General features: G+C 37.4%; 3 protein-coding genes across 3 annotated transcripts in view; 2 read left to right on the forward strand and 1 right to left on the reverse strand.

Annotated features, from left to right (window-relative positions):
* Window positions 1-3,869, forward strand: part of unc80 (unc-80 homolog (C. elegans)) — a 108,629-nt gene extending 104,760 nt beyond the window's left edge. Inside the window, exons 60-64 of the mRNA XM_077199200.1 lie at window positions 149-205; window positions 1,012-1,093; window positions 1,184-1,301; window positions 2,305-2,507; window positions 3,406-3,869. Coding sequence (XP_077055315.1) covers window positions 149-205; window positions 1,012-1,093; window positions 1,184-1,301; window positions 2,305-2,507; window positions 3,406-3,747 — 802 coding nt within the window. The 3' untranslated portion in view covers window positions 3,748-3,869. The remainder of the gene's footprint in view (window positions 1-148; window positions 206-1,011; window positions 1,094-1,183; window positions 1,302-2,304; window positions 2,508-3,405) is intronic.
* A 1,698-nt stretch (window positions 3,870-5,567) lies between these two features.
* LOC143706867 (uncharacterized) lies at window positions 5,568-9,908 on the reverse strand. The gene is made up of 4 exons (XM_077199246.1): window positions 9,778-9,908; window positions 9,489-9,582; window positions 9,314-9,401; window positions 5,568-6,188 (listed from the first exon to the last, which is right to left on the reverse strand). The coding sequence occupies exons 1-4, from the start codon at window positions 9,803-9,805 to the stop codon at window positions 5,676-5,678; spliced, it is 723 nt and encodes a 240-aa protein (XP_077055361.1). The 5' UTR covers window positions 9,806-9,908; the 3' UTR covers window positions 5,568-5,675.
* A 166-nt stretch (window positions 9,909-10,074) lies between these two features.
* On the forward strand, window positions 10,075-21,226 carry psmb3 (proteasome 20S subunit beta 3). The gene is made up of 6 exons (XM_077199168.1): window positions 10,075-10,236; window positions 10,724-10,908; window positions 11,012-11,119; window positions 17,845-18,022; window positions 18,128-18,222; window positions 21,055-21,226. The coding sequence occupies exons 1-6, from the start codon at window positions 10,234-10,236 to the stop codon at window positions 21,101-21,103; spliced, it is 618 nt and encodes a 205-aa protein (XP_077055283.1). The 5' UTR covers window positions 10,075-10,233; the 3' UTR covers window positions 21,104-21,226.
* Window positions 21,227-22,424: the final 1,198 nt, after the last annotated feature.

A 22,424-nucleotide genomic window follows, 5' to 3' on the forward strand; every position in this document is an offset into this window, starting at 1 on the left:
AGACTGAAAGCAACAGAAACTGTCTATAACAACCTTATTTATCCAATCTTACCTTATTTTTCCCTTTAAGAGGGGGCTGATCTACAGCTGGGGGGTTGCATGTCTCTCTTATAATTCCCCTAATCTTGTTCCCTGCCCAACTCTACAGTGAACCCAATGTGCTAGATGAATCCCAGGGGCTTCTGGAGGAGGGTAACCTGTCTAGGTACAGTGTCACAGCCCTCTGTGTGCAGTGTCTCACCGTCTGTGTGCCGGGGCTGGGCCTGCCTTCCCTGTTCATCACATCCAACTTGAATTCTCTCTCTCTCTCTCTCTCTCTCTCTCTCTCTCTCTCTCTCTCTCTCTCTCTCTCTCTCTCTCTCTCTCTCTCTCTCTCTCTCTCTCTCTCTCTCTCTCTCTCTCTCTCTCTCTCTCTCTCTCTCTCTCTCTCTCTCTCTCTCTCTCTCCCTCCCTCCGCCTCTCCAAGGGACAATGATGCCCGTCTACGTATTATCACTCTGTGGTACTCATGTCATCTCCAGTGAGCCTCATGGTGTCCACTCATGTTTCAGGCTTTTTGCTGCTCAAATTGGAGTTCCTCTTTGGGGGGCCAATCTGTGGGGCTGGGGGCTTTGGTGTAGCAGGTTTAAAGTGGACAGTTAGACATTTAAAAATGTGTTTTCTGATCTGCCATCATATGAAACTCACAAATTCACTTATTGTCAGAAATGGCTTAGTTCAAATGGGGGGTTACGTCCTGCTCACACTGCTATACCAGCTTCTCTATTCCCCTTTGTTTTTTTGTTGATGACATTGCAGGTTCTGACCTGTGATTCATGCTTTTCTGATTCGTACCTGTCCCTGTGTTTGATTGGTGGAGGGCTATGAACTGAGGGGGGATTTGTGGAAGGGACACATTTCCTCTTAACTCTCCCATTTATTAGGAGGATTTAACAGGGATTGTGTTCAGCTCTCCAAGGAGTTCAAGCTCATCGGCTCTGTTTTTGTCTTTCCCTTGGTTTTATTCTGCAGGGTTGCCAGTGTGCAGAGTGAACCAGGACAGCAGAATCTGCTCATTCAGCCGCCCCTCGGTCGGAAGAGAGGACTTAGGCAGGTGAGCTTTCAGTCTCATTTATAACGCTCTGATTTTTTTGCATTTGGTGTATTATGTTAAGGCATGAAATTAAGGCACTGTGTCTTGTAGCTACGGCGACCCCTGCTGTCTATCCCGAGGGTGCAGGATGAGTCTCGTGGACGTCAGGGAGCCAGACTCTCAACAACCCGCAGGAGCGTTCAGCCTAAGAGTAAACCAATCGACAGAGGTACGTGTTGTTTGTATGACTACATGAAAAATGAAATGAACGTCTATGATGCTAATGTGCACAACATTTTGGCATATTTAACCCGGTAAGGCCTTTTGACAAAATATATATATAGCATGTATAACAATGTAAAAAAAACAAGAAAAAAAACATTATTATGAAGAATATGAACAATAATTTAAATTAAAAAATATATGATAGCAAAAAACATTGTTGTAGTGAAGATTTTAATAATGATAGAGCAGGCTGCATAAATATATATATATATATATATATATATATATATATATATATATATATATATATATATATCAGTTCCCAATCTAAATACAAAATAACACTTTTTTGATACTTTGGTGGGCATAGTATATTTTAAAAACATGCCTCAAATACCTACTGTGTAATTTAGTACATTTTCAATGTGATTTTTCTATAAGCAATAAAATAGACCTAATGTCTATAAGTTGCTTAAATACACTTAATATTCATTTTGAGATATCAATATATTGCAATACTTTGTCTGGGTTTCATTGCCAGCAAAAAGTGAAATAATTAATATGCCAATATACATATTCCAATAAATATGGAAATAATATTAAAAGTTCTTCTACTTCCTGAAGAGCACGAATAATCCCCCAGGGGGCAGAAGATATGTAGTAGGTCATATAAAAAGGTCATTTGGGAAAAGCATTGGGCAAATGTATGATGTAGAGGCCTTAGAAAGCCATGTATCAAATATAATTAATATTGTTTTATAGGGTTAATGACATCAGCTCAAATGGCCACTATTAGAATTATATATGGAAGAGTCTGTAGGGCAAACAGTAGTGCTTGCTTGGTGCTAACAAAACCAATGTTATGGATTCGATTCCAAGGAAATCACATGCACTAATAATGTACACCTTGAATGAAATGTACGTCACTTTGGATAAAGATGTCTGCCACATGCATAAATGCAAACGAGGCTCAGGGTGTCTAATGAATCTCTTATTTTTTTCCTAAGTACATGGTGACCAAAAGAGGTCTGTAACTTTCACTGAGACCCAGCAGGAAGCAGCTGTCAGATCTCCCACTGCCAGCCCCAGCAGTGGCCTAGCAGGGGTCACAGAGGTCGGGAAGCTGAGCCATGACTCTCCTTCCACCGCATCGGAGTCCTCATCACCTAGCATCAAAACTGCCCAGCACAAACCACCATTGCCACAGCAGGTCTGATTAAGAACAGTGTTCAAATGAAAGCTTGCAGAGTTGTTGGGTTACACGCATTCTTAGTTTAAAATGACACGTTCATAAGCTCTAAGTTTGAAATATACATGAAAAGTTTGGGTGCATTGAGTGAACTTGACCAGGGTTGGAAATTAACAGTAGCTTGGAGTTAAAGTGCCATAAAATGTCCCCCAAATTCAAGATAAGGGGGAAAAACTGCATCTGTTCAATTATAGGCTCCACTAAATCTATTGTCTGTCGCAATAAAGCGAAATGTGAAAATGAATTAAATGAAAAGTATAATTTGTTGCATTACGTTGCTCACATTGCATTAGATTTCTATTTATGCTTTTTTTGCAGCTTTGGGAATTATAACCAATCACACACGTTTCTGTTGAGCTTATGGCCAATCATTTAGATTAGTCACCACTGAAAATTCTGGAGTTTTGTTTCAGTGAGCGCTCACTGACTGAAATCTGATAACATAATTATTGTGATATATTTCAGGGGGGAGATAGGGGGTCATATTTCAGAATTTTATTTTATTTTTAATTAGTTATCTCACCTAAATGTTTAATCACCATGTATTTGAGCACTTGCAATTGATGCAAGAATCTGATGTGCTGAATCATATTTATAGTGTTAGAAAGATACTTTGGTTATATTTATATTCAAGTATTTGACATAAAAGACAAAACAATATATTTAATAAGGTAATTATAAAAATTATTATAAATACACGGGTAATAAAAAAAAATAAAAAAAATGGAAATCAATTCCAGGGGGCAAATATTGGAAAAGTCAATTTCTGAATGTTGTGGATACATTGTGTCTTTAAAATTGCATTTATACCTCTAAATTCAACAGCTTACAACTTACACTTGCTCTATTTTGACTGTAGGTCTTTCACTATGAGAATAAAGAAAGGAAAGATCAGGAGAGTGTAAGAAGTCTGTCTCCCACCCCCTCTGCCACCTCCAGCTCCACTTCTAGAGCCTGCTCCCCTCTTCCTCCTCCCCTCCCTCTCCTGAGTACACCGTCCCGGCTGGTCCCAACACAGATCAGAGAAAGTCCGGAGGATGAGGAGACCTCTGGGCTTCTGCAAAACACTGACACCTCCAATAGTACAGAAGAGGACCATGGCACGGAGAACCCACTCCTGACCTCGCTGCTCACACCCCATGCCCTCTCTCCGCTCCTCCTGTCCCCTGTTGACCTGGATCTGGACGAGTCTCACGTCTGAGAATGTCCAGCTTCGGGATGTAACAGTGCAATACTGTGCTAGTGTAACAGGAAGTGGCAGGGCTCTCCTGTGATCAGATTTCTTGAATAACTTTTTTTTGTCAACTCTGATCAAAAAGGAAAGAGATAAAACACAATAAGCTGATGTGCCATGCTTTGCAATCAAAATAAGTATTTATGAAGCACTGTGCTTAAAGGGATAGTTCACCCAAAAATTCAAATTCTGTCATTTACTCACCCTCAAGTTTGATGGGCCCTATTGACTTCCATAGTACTGGATTTGCCCATACTATGGATGTCAGTGGGATCCATCAACTGTTTGGTTACCCATATTCTTCAAAACATCATCTTTTGTGTTCAGCAGAAGAAAGAAATTCATACAGGTTTGTTACAACTTGAGGGTGAATAAATAATGACAGAATCTTAATTTTTGGGTGAACCATCCCAAAATATGATTCCACCAGTCAATGAAAGCTGATTAACCTGTGTTGTACCATTCAGTCTTTGGTGAGATAAATTACAGAATTTTAAATTAAGTAAAATGAAGTATTCTGTGAAAATCATATATGATTAATAATATTAACTGCAGAAACCCATTGTGTTATTATATAGATGTATTCTAAATATTGTCATCTCTTTAAGTATTTATTTAGAGGATTGTATGAAAATTAAATATAAATAAATATTATAAATGCTTTATTTTCAGATTAAAAAATATGCTTGTATAATATTGATGCCAAGTTTGTTGCCAAATATTTGTTTGCAAAGACACATTTTCAAATAGACATAAGGAAAATAAGCAATTAAATATAAAGTATATAAATATATTTAAATAGAAATATTATAAGCATCTTCCCAGCTGCTGTCCTGATTATGTTAGTGATGATTCCTTTGTTCATTGAAGCCCAATTCAACTTTGGTTACACTTTATTTTAAATTGACTATATTATATCACTCAAATAAGTTATGAGTGATATTAATTAACTACATGTACTTACTATAGTGTTATGGTTTAGTTTAGAGTTAATTACTTGTAATTATGCATAATTTACTGTTATTACTATAGTAAGTACCTTGAAATAAAGTGTTACCTCAACTTTTGCTTAATCTGACTCTAAAATACAGTATAACCTTTTTTTCAGATACCTTACAAATTCTTCTACATAACGTTCAATGTTAAAATAGTAACTTAATTCACTGAATGTCTCACACCGTGTTACCTAACCTAACGAACCCTGTGTTACCTGAATACCCTCAGAATACCCTCAGAATGTAAAAGCTCAGCAGGCATTTTGTTTCTGTGTGTGCTGCTTTGTGGGTATATTGTTTTTCGTCTAATGTGTTGCTATCTGTTGGATTTGTTCAATAATAAAAAAATAATAATCATGACACGTTGGTGTTGACTTGTTGGTTTATTTTAATTAGTATAATTACTCAAATTTATTTTGTTGGATTTGTGAAAGAGTAATCCTGACTTGTGATTTATTTTTGGTAACACTAAATTAAGGTTTCATTTGTTAATGTATTAACTAACATGAACTAACTGTGAACCATACATTTGTTACTGCATATGTTCATCTTTGTTAATTTTATACAGCTGTTAATTATGTTCATGTTTCTTCACAGTGCATTAACTAATGTTAACAAATACAATTTTTAATAATGTATTAGTAAATGTGAAATTAGCAACGATTAATAAATGCTGTGGAAGTGCAGTTCCTTATTAGTTAATGTTAACTAATGTAGTTAACCAATGATAACTAATGAAACTTTATTGTAAAGTTTTACCTATTTTTGTATTTAATAGAACTAGACACATGATGGCAATGCTAAACAATTTATTAGCAGAAAATAGGCAATTCTTGGAATGTAACTATCAGTAAGATTTACTTGTTGGCCACAAATGTCTCGAGGACTTTAAAGAGCCTATCATCTCCCAACATCAGCTTCTCTTTCTCTCCTCTCCTCTCTTTCTCTCCATTCCCTTTCCTGCCGTATTTCTCTAGCCAGCATCTCTTTCTCCCACCGGTCCTCTCTGGCAAACATTTCCCGTTCCCTCCTCTCCTCCCTCTTCAGTGCCTGTCCCTCTCTCATTTCTTCTCTCTCTACAGCCCTTCGATCTCTTTCCACCTCTCTCTCTGCAGCCCGTCCGTCTCGCTCTTCTTCTCTCGCTGCAGCCCGTCCGTCTCTCTCATCCTCCCTCTCCGCCGCTTGCCTCTCTCGTTCCTCCTGTCTCCTTTCCATCTCCCGCAGGATTATCAACCAATCCTCTTCCTTTCTCTGCTTGATGGGAGGAGCTTCCTGAGCAAATGAGGACACTTGGTCCGGCTTGATGAAATGGTAGAGGGGGATCTCGCCACTCAGTGCACCATCCATGATTGCATACCACTTCCAGGTTGCAATTGCTGTGTCTCCTTCCACCATACTGAGGCTTTTGAGGTCCTGCAATAAATAATCAAAGACAAATGAATTGCAGGTACATGTACCATGTTAATAGAAATGTAGTCTTTGTATTCATGTTGGTTTCATATGGTTTTGAAAAACTTCCTTAAATTATTTTGAAGATAATATTGATGCAAAGTTTGTTGACAAATATTTGTTTGCAGAATCCACAGCGCTTGCCAATTTCCATTGGAAAAAAGGCAAATGGGAGAAAAGTCATTAAAAACCAATAATACATTTAAATTGAGACATTCTAACCATCTTCCCATTAGTTGTCCATTATTAATGCAGAACCTAAACCTCTGGGTAGGAGAGGATCCCTCTTGTCCTTTGTGTTCATCACCTGCCACATTAAGGCACATTTTGACAGGATGTAAGGTGGCTCTTAGCCAAGGTCGGTTTACTTGGCGCCATGACCAAGTATTGCGATGTTTGGCTTTAGCATTGGAAGGCAAGCGTAGTATGACCAATAAGTTGCCGCCTGTTCTAGCAAAACATTACACGCAGAAGACAATATTCCTCCGCCCAGGCGAGCAACCACCAAGAAAAGGTGCTAACACCAATTCTCGCCCAGGACAACTGGAAGCTGCTAGGGACTGGAAGATGCTGGCTGATCTTGATCAACGGCTTATTTTTCCACCTGAGATTGCCACCACTAACCTACGACCAGATATTGTTTTGTGGTCTGGATCAGCACGCATTGTTCAACTGATAGAGTTAACAGTGCCATGGGAGGATGCGGTAGATGAGGCATATGAGAGGAAGAAATTGCGGTATGCTCATCTGGCCACTGAAGCAGAACAGCGAGGATGGAGAGTCCAGGTTTATCCAGTGGAAGTGGGTTGTCGAGGTTTTGTGGCACACTCTACAACCCGGTTCCTCAGAGACGTCGGATTCAGTGGTCAAGAGTTGCGTCGCACACTAAAGAACTTATCCGAAGCAGCAGAAAGGAGCAGCAACTGGCTGTGGTTGAGACGGAAAGATTCTAGCTGGCTGAGTACAGGCCGCCATGCTACGGTTTCGTAAAATTCTTGAAAACTTGAAGGGTGTTGGTTTATTTGTATAGGTTGTATAGTATTTACAGTCATTACGTTCCTGTGAATATTGCGTGAATGACGGGATGTTGGGCAGATATTGTGTTTTGCGGTAGGTGGTATGCCATACGGAACCGTTGCCACTGAAACTGCATATTAACGCACCAGTGGGGCTCGACAGCCTTAGTCAAACGGGTTGGCGCGTATGGTTGGGTTGCGGAGAGATTGTGAGATTGTGGGTAGGTCTCAGCAGCACTGTTGGTTTATTTGTAGAGGTTGTATAGTATTTACAGTCATTACGTTCCTCTGTATATTGCGTGAATGACGGGTGGTTGGGCAGATATTGTGTTTAGCGGTAGGTGGTATGCCATACGGAACCGTTGCCACTGAAACTGCATATTAACGCACCAGTGGGGCTCGACAGCCTTAGTCAAACGGGTTGGCGCGTATGGTTGGGTTGCGGAGAGATTGTGAGATTGTGGTTAGGTCTCAGCAGCAAGAGGGAAGTAGAGGTCAGTAAGCTGGGCTGAGTTGAGTGGGGGACGGAGGGGGGTGACTCTGGGACGCCAGAGTCACTGTCGAGCCCTCTTGAGGTGTCGTGGGCTAGTCGACGAAACACTGAGGACGGAAGGTGCCCACTTGAAGACCCTAGAGATGTTCCCTACTCCGCTCAATCCAGAGGGTTGTTATGGGGGGACCGCACTGTGGTTGCAGCCATGTGTGTGCTGACGCGCAAATACACTATTAACACCAGACAGAAGGAGATTCACGTCACCAGATGGAAAGAAGCGTAAATGGATGAAGAAGCATAGGTTACTGTAAAGCTACGTCTTAGTTGGTGCTTATCTTGGCGAAAGCCGAGTACAAATCAGCATGAAGTTTTTAACATCTACTCTCGTGTAATGAGATTATGTTGGTGTTGATTCTTTTATATAATCTTTTATATAATTTTAAAGAAAGGTTACAATTTATCAGTCAAGTTTTAACATGTTTTCCTTGCATCTTGAATGAGTGTGCGCACATAATTAAAATAAAATGTTTAAATAGGGGTGTAACTCATGTCATGTCACGATTCGATACATATCACGATACAATATGTTTGCGATACTCCATGACATATAGGAAAAGGTGAACAAAAAATGTACAGTTGATTAAAATGCTAAATTTTGTATTACATTGGGGGTGTAAATGAATAGGCTTGGACTTGGTGCTGGAAACACAAAGCACAGGACAATAGAGACACCAGAATAAAAATATACATGATTCTGAAGCTGAACATAAAGAATTATTTTAGACTAATATGCTTGCTCTCTGTCACTGACTAGATATGTTTAAAATAATGTAAGGCACCTTTTACTGGTAACAGAAGACATTTGGCATTATCAGGACACACAAATATTCAGCAATTGCATTATATTCAACATTATATATAGTAGTTTAATGTAGTACTGATGCTAAAACTCTGAAAACTTTTTTTTTTTTTTCCTCACACAGAAATTTTATTTTGGGTGAACTATTCACAATACATATTGTCACTATCCACGATGCATATTGTTGCATTTTTGTATTGCGATATATTGTGATATGATATATTGTTACACCCCATGTTTAAATATGTTTTTTTAAATAGTGTACATATTTTATAATTTTTGCAATTATAACGGATTTTTTTTATATATATATAAGCAGCACATGACATTTTACAACCAAAGCTACCAACCCTACCCTCTCTATTGAATTACTGACCTACTGAGAATTACTGACCTTGACACTGACACTATAACATAATTTAATGTTTATTTATATTTGCATTTTTGGTTGTACCTCATGATATTGATTTAGCAACCTTTTTAAAATAATAATAAGCAATGAAGCACTTTGTTTGATTTTCTTATCAATCAAGTTTTTTTTTCTTCTGGACAGTTGTACCCTGACATCTTTGACTTCACACCCATAGATACAGACAAAATGTCATGTCATTTAACAGTTACCTTCAAGCAGAGTAATTCATCAGCATTTTTATTGTATTTAATTGGTTTCTGCAGACATGTGACTTGAAAACAAGCAAAAAAAATTAAAGCATGTCATCACCTTATACTTTTGTTTTAGATTCTCCCACTTCTTTCGAACCCATGCAGGGGTCACTTTCCCTTCCAGCTGTTTCTCTTTCACATACAGCCTGTATATAGACAGATCAACAGCATCAAATAAGTAAGAAGAAGAAGGCATAATAGCACTCATTAAAGTCAGGACTGGTTTTACTCACTCAAAGGCTTTAATGGCTGCATTTCTTCTGCCTGTAAACAGACTTTTGTTTCTGACTCTCCACACAATCAGATCTGCCGTGTTGGCATCAGTCCCTAAATGCATAGAGACGACTGGTAACGATATCTTGCCTTTTACCACTACTTGAAAGGGGAATTAATTACATACATTGACAATTTCATGATATCAGCATGTTGTTATTGTTGAAGCATTACGTTTTGGAAGTAAAGAAATCAGGCTAATCATAAACCGATAGGCCTACATTGTGACATAAAAAACGTGCTACTTGCATTTAAAGACTCCTTCTTCCGAACCCATTTTATTTTTTTATTTTTTTTGTTTAGCATTGTTTTCTTCTGCTGTTCTGGCTTTCTTGTGGGTGAGAATGAATTACAGCATTAGCGCCCCCTATCGTCAATTGCAACAGCCTTGTTTTAGTTGGTTGTTGTTTTCCGTGACTGATTTCAAATAAACTACAATAATAAAAACTATATAATATGTTACATGGGCACGATTCGAAAACGATTTTAATTCTTTATGCGTTTAATCTGCTGAGGATTTTATCCAGCAGGGGCGCTGTAAGCGTTGCGATTGTAGGAAGTGACGCAAGCAAGAACAACTAGCAGCGCTTGAAAGAAAGTGTGTAGTCACCGTGTGGTACCCGGTCTGGAGCTATATTTTAAGCATAACATAATCAAAACTTTCAAATAGTTCTTGGTATTATTACTTGCTTTACATTTGGCATCATGGTAAGGGAATACGTTTGAAAAATTAAGTGCCTTTGTTGAATGCGATCGTATTTATTAGCACTGTAACGTTAGCTCATTTGCCTTCTCATCTTTACTGTGCGAAAGTTGTTATAAAATAATTGATCCTAACCGGCAAACTGTATAGCTTAAGTATTTTTGTTTATGTATGAGCATTCCACATGCACAATAAACTTTAGTTATATCGAGTGAGTACTATAATGCCGAATTATTTGTATGAGTCATGTTTAAAACGAAACTAACAGTGTTGCACTTGGCTGCCTGGGCCAAATATGGATGGTAGTTTAATACACAGACGTGCTTTATATCATAACTTTCATAACGTTAATTGTATCGGTATTAGAAGGGGAATTGTGTTCCTAGTGATACAATATTATTTCATCAGAACGACGTTTTAGTTTGATAAATGTATATGAGTGTATATTAAATGCAGTTTCTTAATCTTAGTCTTACTGTCTTCTGCCTATAGTCTATTATGTCATATAACGGAGGTGCTGTCATGGCGATGCGGGGAAAGGAATGTGTGGCAATAGCATCAGACCGGAGGTTTGGCATCCAGGCACAGCTGGTTACCACCGACTTCCAGAAGTTATTCCCCATGGGAGATCGACTCTACATCGGACTGGCAGGTCTTGCCACAGATGTACAGACAGTGTAAGAATACAATTGTAGATGCATTATAATCTTATGATTTTAAACAACATTAATCATTTGACCTTCAATACTCTTTGGCTTTTACCTTTCCCTTTTATTCTAGATCTCAAAGGCTGAAGTTCCGTTTGAACTTGTATGAGCTGAAGGAAGGTCGTCAGATCAAGCCGAAGACCTTCATGAGCATGGTGTCCAATCTTCTGTATGAGAGGAGGTAAATAACACACTTATTTCCTTGCTAGTTACTGTTAATTTGCACCAAATATAAAAACTATTTGCTGGGAAATGTAGGTCACCAGCAATTAGTTCAACAGCAAATGCATTCAATGATCAAAACACTGAATTGCAGTAATTAAAGCACTATTATTTTGCTTGGCAATATCCTGCAATGTGGGAAAAATCTGAATTCCTAAATATTTAAATCTTTAATATTTAAGTCTTACTAATTAGAATCGAGGAGGCCACTAATACAGTATTGGCTGATTTTTCCCAGTTAATTCTGTAGTCACTAACATTGCTAAAATCTTTAAATATTCTAAGACATTGAGGCAGAGAAGTGGAAAAGTTAGACTTATACAGTAAGACTAACTTCCGTAAAAAGAGAAATGTAATGTTTGGAAATGCCTATAGTGACAGGGGAGATTATGTGATCCTGAGGAATTTCCTGCGCTAGAGGCTCTAATGAAATTGCAAATAGCAATGGTGATAATGGGCAACCCTGTCTTGTACCTCTACTGAACTGAAAGGCTCTTGAAAAGCATAAACCTGTTGATACCCGTGCAGGAGTTAGTATATAAAATCTGGATCATGTGAATAAAGTGAGAACCAAAGCCAAAACAAGTTAAAACAGACCATAGGTATGTCTACTCGACCCGGTCGAAGGCTTTCTTGGCCTCAATAATTTGCATAAGGCATAATGCGTTATCCATGGAAAAATGTCTCTTGAGAAATCCTGTTTGGTCATAGGAGATTAGGGAGCTGGTGACTGTTCCTAAACGTTGGGCTAAAACTTCAGCATATACCTTGGCATCCGTACTAATTATGCAAAATATGAAAAGACAATGCAGAAAAGCAGAGCGCATGTGGCGGGAGACAAAACTTGTAGTCCATTATAACATCCACAAAGACAGCATCCATGCTTTCAATATGGAACTAGGCAAAGCTAGACAGACTTTTTTCTCAAATATTATAAACAGTAACTTAAACAACAAACGCACTCTTTTTGCTACTGTAGAGAGACTGACAAACCCCCCAAGCCAGATTCCCAGTGAAATGCTCTCAGTGAGAAAGTGCAGTGAGTTTGCCTCCTTCTTCTCTGAGAAAGTCAATAATATCAGAAAGGTGATCAGCTCATCCTTGAGTTGCGCTGGAGTCAGACAGATCAAACCGCAACCTGTTTTGGTAATGGTAAAATTAATGGCAAAATTTTGGAAGATACTGTACAGCATCTTAAAACATCAACCTGCGCTCTTGACGCACTTCCCACATCTTTCTTCAAAAGTGAGTTTAACTGTTTAGAAGCAGATCTCCTATAAGTAGTAAATGCCTCACTTCTCTCTGGGAGTTTTCCAAACTCCCTGAAAACTGCAGTTGTCAAGCCCCTCCTGAAAAAGAGCAATCTGGATAAGACCATATCAAACAACTATAGAGCGATCTCAAATCTTCCTTTCAAATCAAGTCAGGAATCTTGGTGTGTCTCTAGAGTCAGACCTTAGTTTCAGTAGTCATGTCAAAGTAATAACTAAATCAGCATACTATCACCTGAAAAATATTGCAAGAATTAGATGCTTTCTTTCCAGTCAAGACTTAGAGAAACTTGTGCATGCTTTCATCACCAGTAGGGTGGATTATTGTAATGGACTTCTCACTGGCCTTCCCAAAAAGACCATAAGACAGTTGCAGCTCATACAGAACGCTGCTGCTAGGATTCTGAGCAGAACCAGAAAATATGAACACATCACCCCAGTCCTCAGGTCTTTACACTGGCTGCCAGTTACATTTAGGATTGATTTCAAAGTATTATTACTGGTATATAAATCACTAAATTGCCTAGGACCTCAATACATTGCAGATATGCTCAGTGAATATAAACCCAACAGATCACTCAGATCATTAGGATCACATTGGCTAGAAATACCAAGGGTTCACTCTAAGCATGGCGAGTCTGCTTTTAGCTACTATGCCAGCCGCAGCTGGAACCAGCTTCCAGAAGAGATCAGATGTGCTCCTACAGTAGTCACATTCAAATCCAGACTCAAAACACATCTGTTTAGCTGTGCATTTACTGAATGAGCACTGTGCCACTGTTCGTCCGACTGTTTGTACTGTATTTTATTATTTTTTTTCAAAACTGTTTTTACTCTGATTTCTTTTGATTATTTTAATTTATTCTATGTAAAGCACTTTGAATTACCACCGTGTATGAAATGTGCTATATAAATAAACTTGCCTTGCCTAATTAAAGAAATCGGCCTATAGCTTGAACAGCAATGGGGATTCTTCCCTTTTTTCAAAACCAGTAAGATAAGGGCACTAGTATTCTGACCTCTGTGCAAACAACCTGTATCTATTGCACAGTTTAAGGAGTTGAGAAGGAGTGGTCCAATTAGATCTCATAACACCAAATACAGCCCAGGGGATAAACCGTCCAGACCAGGGGGCCTTACCCGTATTCATTGACTCTAGAGCCTCCTTTAGTTATTTCAACTCTATTGGAGAGTCGAGAAAAATGTGCTGCTCATCATTTAGGTGAGGGAGATTTATTTTTGACAGAAATTCAATACCAGGTTGTTTTTCCGTTCCCACCTCTGATCTGTAGAGATGCTCGTAGAATTCCTTAAATTCACCTCGCCCGGAGTTGTATGAAGATCACCTGCACAAGTTTTTGACGGACATTATAACGTGCGCAAGGAATGAACTATGTTTGAATTTTGGGTAATTATAAAATGTGCTGGAGATGATTGAAATGGTTTCTGCGTAGTTCATTATACTTATTTTACGGAATTAAGTGTATTTTTTGGCTTAAATAAATTACATGTTACTCAGACACTGATAAGTTTGGCTTGTCAAAAACATTACATTCAACTGTCACAGACTTTTGAAAATCAAGTTAATTATTATTTATTTATTTATTTTTTACCAGGAAAGGAGTGGATTTGATTTACAATTTTTTTTAATTGTCTCTTAGAACAATTTTTTTTATTATTTAAACCCATTTGTTTATTATTACTCCTTGGCTGATTTTGATATGCATGTATAAAAATATATAAACTCAGCAAAAAAAAATCCCTTTATTAGGATACTGTATTTTAAAGATAATTTTGTAAAATCCAAATAAGCTTTTCAGATCTTTAATGGAAAGGGTTTAAACTATATTTTTCGTACTTGTTCAGTGAGCCATAAACGATTATTGCACATGCACCTGTGGAACGGTCCATAATACACTAACAGTTTACTGGTGATAATAGACCATTTAAGATCGCAATTAGCTTGAGACATTAAAGTTACTCAGAAAACTCGTCATAGGTTTAATTCGTTTGAAGTGCTTGTGCTAAATGGTACGCTCTTAGATGTAAGAAAAAAATCCCTATTATCTCTAGCATTGGCTACCGTATATAGACCTCCAGGGCCTTACGCCAATTTCCTAAAAGAGTTTGCTGACTTTCTATCAGATATTTTGGTCAACGTCGATAAAGCATTAATTGTTGGAGATTTTAACATACACGTAGATAATTTAAATGATGCGTTAGGGGTTGCGTTTACAGATCTATTAAACTCCTTCGGGGTCAAGCAAAACGTCACCGGACCAACTCATCGTCTTAATCATACACTCGATTTAATTATATCATATGGAACCGATCCAACCGATATAGATATTGTACCGCAAAGTGATGATGTCACTGACCACTACTTGGTAACTTGCATATTACGCACTGCTATAATATGTCATGCTGCGCCACGTTATCGACCAGGTAGAACAATTCGTCCATCCACCATAGATCATTTCTCAAATAGCTTATCTGATCTGTCCCAGCTGCTGCCTGAACCCAAACAAACAGATGAACTAGACGAACTAACTAGCACTATGAGCTCCATTCTCTCTAGAACATTGGATATTGTTGCACCCATTAGATTAAAAAAGGTCAGAGAAAAAAGTATAGCACCATGGTACAATAATACTACGTATGTTTTAAAGAGAGAAACCCGTAATTTAGAGCGTAAATGGAAAAAAACTAATTTAGAGGTCTTTAGAATCGCGTGGAAAGACAGTATGTCACGTTATAAAAAGGCCCTTAAAACGGCCAGGGCGGAGCACCTCAGCAAATTAATAGAAAACAACCGAAAAAATCCAAGGTTTTTATTTAATACCGTGGCTAGACTAACAAATAAACAGACGTCGTCTGAACAAAATACCTCATTACAGTTTAGTAGTAATGATTTCATGAACTTCTTCACCGAGAAAATTGAAAGCATCAGAATCAAAATCGTAAACGTTCGATCTCTGCTCGCGCCTTATAATTCAGCCGCAATTATCACCCCGCAAGAACAATTACAATGCTTTACAACCATAGAACAAAAAGAGTTAAATAAACTTATCACTTCATCTAAAACAACAACATGTTTATTAGATCCTATACCAACTGAACTACTGAAAGAAGTGTTACCTATAGTGGAAGAGCCTCTTCTCAATATTATTAACTCATCTTTATCTTTAGGTCATGTTCCAAGAACGTTCAAGCTGGCAGTTATAAAACCTCTTATTAAGAAACCACAATTAGATCCAAATAACCTAGCAAATTACAGACCCATTTCGAATCTTCCATTTATGTCAAAAATATTAGAAAAAGTTGTGTCCGCTCAACTCGGCTCTTTCTTGCAAGAAAACGACATCTATGAAAAGTTTCAGTCTGGATTCAGGCCACATCATAGCACTGAAACTGCGCTTGTTAGAATCACAAATTATTTACTTTTAGCTTCGGACCAAGGCTGTATCTCAGTACTAGTTTTACTTGATCTTAGTGCTGCGTTCGATACTATAGATCACACAATACTCTTAGATCGACTACAAAATTACACTGGTGTTCAAGGACAAGCATTAAGCTGGTTCAGGTCATACTTATCTGACCGCTACCATTTCGTCTACTTAAATGGAGAAAAATCGATTATAACTTCGGCAAACTATGGAGTGCCGCAGGGATCTGTGTTAGGCCCTTTATTATTCTCAATATATATGCTGCCACTTGGTAATATTCTAAGGAAACATGGAATTAGTTTCCATTGTTATGCTGATGACACTCAAATATATATTTCATCACGGCCAGATGAATACGCTAAATTATCCAAATTGACAGATTGTGTTAATGATATAAAAGATTGGATGACGCGTAATTTTCTTTTATTAAATCCAGACAAGACAGAGGTAATACTTATCGGTTCTAAAAACCGTCCACAAAACCCTTCACAGCACGACTTTAACATAGTAGGATGCCCTGTTACTTTATCCGCTACAGTAAAAGACCTGGGTGTTATACTAGACCGCAACCTGTCTTTTGAAAAGCATATTTCATATGTTACAAAAACAGCCTTTTTCCACCTTAGAAACATTGCTAAGCTACGTAATATGCTATCAGTCTCTGATGCAGAAAAGTTAGTTCATGCATTCATGACCTCGAGACTAGATTACTGTAATGCTTTATTAGCTGGTTGTCCTGCATCCTCAATAAACAAGCTACAGTTAGTGCAAAATGCAGCCGCTAGAGTTCTTACTAGATCAAGAAAATATGATCATATAACACCGATTTTATCATCACTTCATTGGTTACCTATAAAGTTCCGTATTAAATACAAGGTATTGCTTTTGACTTATAAAGCTCTAAATGGTTTAGCTCCAGTCAATTTAACGGATCTTCTATCGCCTTACAATCCATCGCGCTCTTTAAGATCACTAGATTCGAGGCTTCTGGTCATTCCTAGGATATCCAGATCCACCAAAGGAGGCAGAGCATTTTCACATTTAGCTCCGAAGCTCTGGAATAGCCTTCCTGATATTGTTCGTAGCTCAGACTCGCTCTCCCAGTTTAAAACTAGACTGAAGACGCATCTATTTAGCCAGATATTCATATAAATTTTTTATCTTACAGTTACTGTAAATTCGGCCTCTAGTTCATAAACGCCAGAGGAGAACTGGCCCCCGACTGAGCCTGGGTTCTCCCAAGGTTTTTTTTTTTCTCCATTGGGTCATTTCATGGGGTGTTAGGACACCATTAGGTCACTGGATGGAGTTTTTTCAGTTCCTTGCCACTGTTGCCTTTGGCTTGCTCAGTTGGGGATATTCAAATTAATTAACCAATCATACCATTGATCAGCTCTACCAAACTAGGACGTCTTTTTTTCCAGTAATAAACAAACATTAAGTTGTTTTGATTGATACTGTGAAGCAGCTTTGATACAATCTGTATTGTGAAAAGGGCTATATAAATATATTTGACTTGACTTGACTAAAGAGTCCTTTCTGCTGACTCTGAAAAACACCAGAAGAAAGATGTCCAGGGACCCTGAAGACCTGTGTGAACATGCTGCAGATGTGGTCAGAGTAATAAACTGCAATGTCCGTAATCTAAGATGATAAGACAGTGTTACAGGGAGACAGGAAAGACAGCTGTGTCCTTCCAGTATTTCCAACCCTGTTTCCGGATGCACATCAACAGTACACATTTTGACTGATCTATCAATTTCATTTCTACTAAGGAGCTGATGGGTTGAATTAAGTGTGTTTGATTAGGAAGAGTTGGAAAATGTGTGCTGTTGGTGTGCTTCCAGGCACAGGGAACAGGACACACTGCCCTGATATGTAATGTTCAACACCTTTGTCTTTCTCTGAAATAACATTCCCATCCACGCTGTGTACATAAATCCAACCTTTCATGTCTCTTTTTTCAGGTTCGGGCCGTACTATATTGAGCCTGTGATTGCTGGTCTAGACCCAAAGACTTTCGAACCCTTCATCTGCTCCCTTGATCTTATTGGATGCCCGATGGTAACAGAAGACTTTGTTGTAAGCGGTACTTGCTCAGAGCAGATGTACGGCATGTGTGAGTCGCTATGGGAACCTGACATGGTAGGTGGAATAGAACCTGTGTGCATCACTGTATTGGACATGAAGGCTGGTTTATGATCTAGACCTGGTAGTCTCATAGACGATGCTGTTGATTTTGTTCTCTAGAAACCGGACGATTTGTTTGAGACCATCTCACAGGCCATGCTGAACGCTGTTGACAGAGATGCAGTGTCTGGAATGGGAGTCGTTGTTCATGTCATGTAAGTGTATCATCAAATGTCATCAACCATAGTTATAGTATGAAGATCATTAAATTTTAGTCAACTGACTTTAAATTTTATTCACTGTATACACTGCGGGTCAAAAGTTTGGAATATTTTAAGATTTTTAATGTTTTTGAAAGAAGTCTTATCTGCTTACCAAGGCTGCATTTATTTGATCATAAACACAGTAATAACAGTAATATTGTAAAATATTATTACAGTTTAAAACAACTATTTTCTATTTTAATATATTTAAAAATGTAATTTATTCCTGGGATGGCAAAACCGAATTTTCAGAAATCAGTATAATATGCTAATTTGCTGCTCAAGTAACATTTCTTAACGATGTTGAAAACAATTGCTTGCATGTTGCTTTATATTTTGATGAAAACCATGATGCTACCATTAAAAAGTTTAGGGAAAGTAATCTTTTTTTTCTTTTTCTTTATTTAAAATAAGAAAATATATTTTTATTCAACCAGGACAATTAAATTGATTCAAGTGACAGATATATTTCATAACATTATAAATGTATTTACTATTTTAAATAAATGCTGTTCTTTTTAACTTTCTATTCATTAAAGAATTATGAAAAAAAATTATCAGTTTCCACACAAATATTAAGGAGCAGTGATAATTATTAATATTATTGTACCATTATTAATAATTGAGCACTAAATCAGCATATGAGAAGGATTTCTGAAGGATCACGTGACTGAAGACTGGAGTAATGATTAAGGGTGCTCCGATTGATCGGTCGCCGGTGTTCTGATGATTTGTGCTGCCTTGTCGAAAAATGCTACCGTAGCGCGAATCGATAGCAGAGTCTGTCGATTTGTGCTGCCTTCGCGAAAAAATGCTACCCGAGCGCGAATCGATCACAGATAATCTTGATTCATTCTCTATTGTTTCCATAATTGTGTAAATCTCACAATATTATGACATCGTTATTTCATTTAAATCAGGGTAAGTGTATGGGGAGCATATTTTGATGTTTTAAATGAACTAGCAATTATCACTTTTGATATAACAAGTGAAAATGACATTATTATATGAAATACAATTATAATAAAATTCGAAGTTAAGAGTGCAGTATACTGTACTGTTTTTATTTTTTTAAACGGTGTGAAAAGTAAAAAATTATCATCAAATATTAATCTTTGACCTGTCAAAGTTTCCTAAAAGTCTCCACAGCAAGGATGCATAGATTTATGGGCGCATGTCTGAACATGCGCATAACCAGTAAGTAGCACATCTCGATGGGTAGCATGAATCGTCAGAACACCGGTCATAATCAGATGACGCAAAACTCACGAGACAATTTTTTATGCCCTGGTAAAAATGGTTTCACCGGTCTGGCAATTCTACAATGTGTGTGAAAAAGACAATTCATTAGCAATCAATCTGTAATGTTTGTACCATGCCGCTGCCCGCTTGTCAAACTGTGCAGCCTCTCCGTTCAACCCGTAAATAAATCCATCGATCCGCAAACTACGTCTGAGTTCTTAAATGGTCTAGCAGTAGATCCTTTGCCAAGCGTGTCAGAGAGGTTGCAGGTTCTCCGCACTCAAACAGTTTTTTTTCTCTCATCAAAACAGTATATCAAGCAGGGACACGTTTGTGTGCTTTTTATTTTGTGATTTCGCCGGAATGAATGAGTCTCCACACCGACGATAGATTGAAGCGCGCGTCCGAGTGAAGACTGCGCGCGCGCCACAGAGAACGCTGTATCCATGACACTGATCGCCGCGGCAACGAGCGCTCAGCTTGAGTAATAAACAACAATACATTTTAGCGCTAGATTTCTTATTTAATAGCAAACTAAATGAATGCGCGGCTAGTTGTGCCTCAATGTTACAAAAATTGGTGGGGGGACAATATCGATCCTTAGAAACAGTGGTGGGACACGACTTCACTGGATCTAAACTATCTAACCATAGATGTGACCGTGGTGGCTTTCTTAATCTGTTTAAAATACTTTTGCAAGGGTTCTTGCAAAAAAAGAAAACAATTACCAAAATATTGATGCTTAAGAAGTATTTTTATTTGTATTTTCTTTTTTTTGCTGTGCACTTAACTAACTGTGGTCCTTTTAAGTGTTTTAGAAAAACTGGTGGCTGACTGACTCAAAATATTATTTTGGCTATAGCCTTTTTTGTTGCAGTTTTTAGTTTAAAGTAGTCTAAAGCTAAATTTAAAGACTTATGTGTTCTGTCTTTTATCTTTCTTTATTTTATATTCTACAGGAAAGTTGTATTTGTCAAGCCCTAACCTGTTCCAAATAACCAAGCACAGGCTGCTAAGTTAATATGCTGGACATGTTGCTTGCAAATAAATACAAAGGTGTCAATTCATGATACGTCGTCTTCTCTTAATTGTAATACTTAATGTACATTGATGTTAAATATAGTTTAATAAAAAATTTTACATGATAAATAGAAGGCTTCAAATATACCCTGTAATCGGTGATCGGTATCGGGTGATACAGCTTCCAGTAATCGGGGATCGGTGATCGGCCCCAAAAATCATGATCGGAGCACCCCTAGTAATGATGATTAAAATTCAGCTTTGCCATCACAAGAATAAATTACTTTAAAAAATATATTCAAATAGAAAATCTTTTTTAAATGAGAAACTTTTGAAATAAGAGACTTATTTGTCAACATGAAAAATCTTAGTTATACCAAACGTTGACCCCCGGGGTAATTAATTAGTTCGATTTCTTGAATTGTAGCAGTGCATGGTATAGATTCAGACTATGAAGTTGTTTTAGTTTTACATTTCTAGTTGAATTCAGTGAGTTAATTGGTGTTTGTGGTTATTTCACAGCGAGAAGGATAAGATAACCACACGCACCCTGAAGGCCAGAATGGACTAGAGAAAACTACTACTGCAGTGTTTCCTGTCCTGTGACCCCTTTTTTTTGTACTGAAATAGAAATTGCCCCTTTCCATTTGTCATCATTAAAATTGAATTGTTCAATAAAAATTTCTGATATTTACTCATTTGCTTTTTATGTGGTCAGAGAGAGAATTCTATTACGTTTTAAAGTATTGGGTCAGATGGGGTAATTCATGCCAAACTACCAGAAAGGATTTACCACATAAACAGGGATTTGGTTTTTCCTAGAACAACAGTGTCATGAATAATGGAGTTTTATCCTCCTGAGATCCTGAATTGAAAATCAAATTTAGGTGCAGTGTGTACGTGTCCATGGATTTGCAGCAGTCGCGTGGACACATCTGGTGTAGTCTCGAGATGTTGTTCATCTCGAAAGTCGGGATCACAGTCATTTGACCACTTTATTTGAGATACTGTAAAACTCAATAAAACACAGATCATGTAAAAGAATTGAGTCATAAAAAGATGCACAACAATAAATTAATAAAATAAATTGATAAAATATGCATTATATTTCCAGGCTATTGTAATTTTGTGCGGTGTTGCTGATGCTGAGGCTTAGTTTAAATATTTTCTTGACACAATCAAGAGAAAACCCCAGAGTCTGAGCTTATTATAAAAAGCTAAGTAATTGACTCAGTTGTCAATTCAAGTAAAAAAGAAACCATTTTGTTCTGTTTTCTATAAGCTCGAAGATCTTAACTATCACCTGCCCGTATACAGGCAACCGAAATTTACTTCAAAATATTACTATTAAATCCTAATTTAATCATGACAAACTATATACCGTTGGAATGGTCTAAGATATTTTAGCGCTGTTTTTTTCTTACAAATTTTGTATGAACAGTAATATATGAATTTATGACAAGAGTGCACCTCAAATAATCGACGTCGTTATTGGAGTTTCTGACCTTTGTCACAAAAAGGCGACGCACACACTTTTAATAATTGAAACTTTGGTTTTTAATGCTAAAAGTTCATAATAAAACATAATCTAGTATTTGTCAATAAAAAAAGATAAAATTATATTTTAAAAAGTAAAGTAAAAGTCCTCTAAAAAGTATAATATATATATATCATTTTTTATTATTATTATATCACATATTTTAGTAGTTATCATAAATTAGGTATCATTTGAAAGCTTATGAACTCAGAATTCATCTTGTAAAAACCGATTTGAAATTGGACGTTGCGTTACCATAGAAACGGTATTTTTTTATTAGGCCCCTCCCCTTTTGGGCATCATCTTTCATAATTTATTATCAAAAATGTTCTAATCTTGACAAAACATATTGTCA

The sequence above is a fragment of the Siphateles boraxobius genome, unplaced genomic scaffold (genome assembly GCF_051911475.1).
Source record: "Siphateles boraxobius isolate OS27281-9 unplaced genomic scaffold, OSU_SipBor_1 41, whole genome shotgun sequence".
NCBI classification, from domain to species: Eukaryota; Metazoa; Chordata; class Actinopteri; order Cypriniformes; family Leuciscidae; genus Siphateles; species Siphateles boraxobius.

Excerpts from the sequence above, each read along its gene's own strand:
- psmb3 (XM_077199168.1), top strand. Across the intron at positions 11,120-17,844 it reads AATCTTCTGTATGAGAGGAG|GTTCGGGCCGTACTATATTG; the intron begins GTAAATAACACA and ends CTCTTTTTTCAG. Across the intron at positions 18,223-21,054 it reads GGAGTCGTTGTTCATGTCAT|CGAGAAGGATAAGATAACCA; the intron begins GTAAGTGTATCA and ends GTTATTTCACAG.
- LOC143706867 (XM_077199246.1), bottom strand. The coding sequence starts at position 9,805 with ATGGGTTCGGAAGAAGGAGTCTTTAAAT. Across the intron at positions 9,583-9,777 it reads GGAAGAAGGAGTCTTTAAAT|GGACTGATGCCAACACGGCA; the intron begins GCAAGTAGCACG and ends CTATGCATTTAG. Across the intron at positions 9,402-9,488 it reads GCAGCCATTAAAGCCTTTGA|GCTGTATGTGAAAGAGAAAC; the intron begins GTGAGTAAAACC and ends GTCTATATACAG.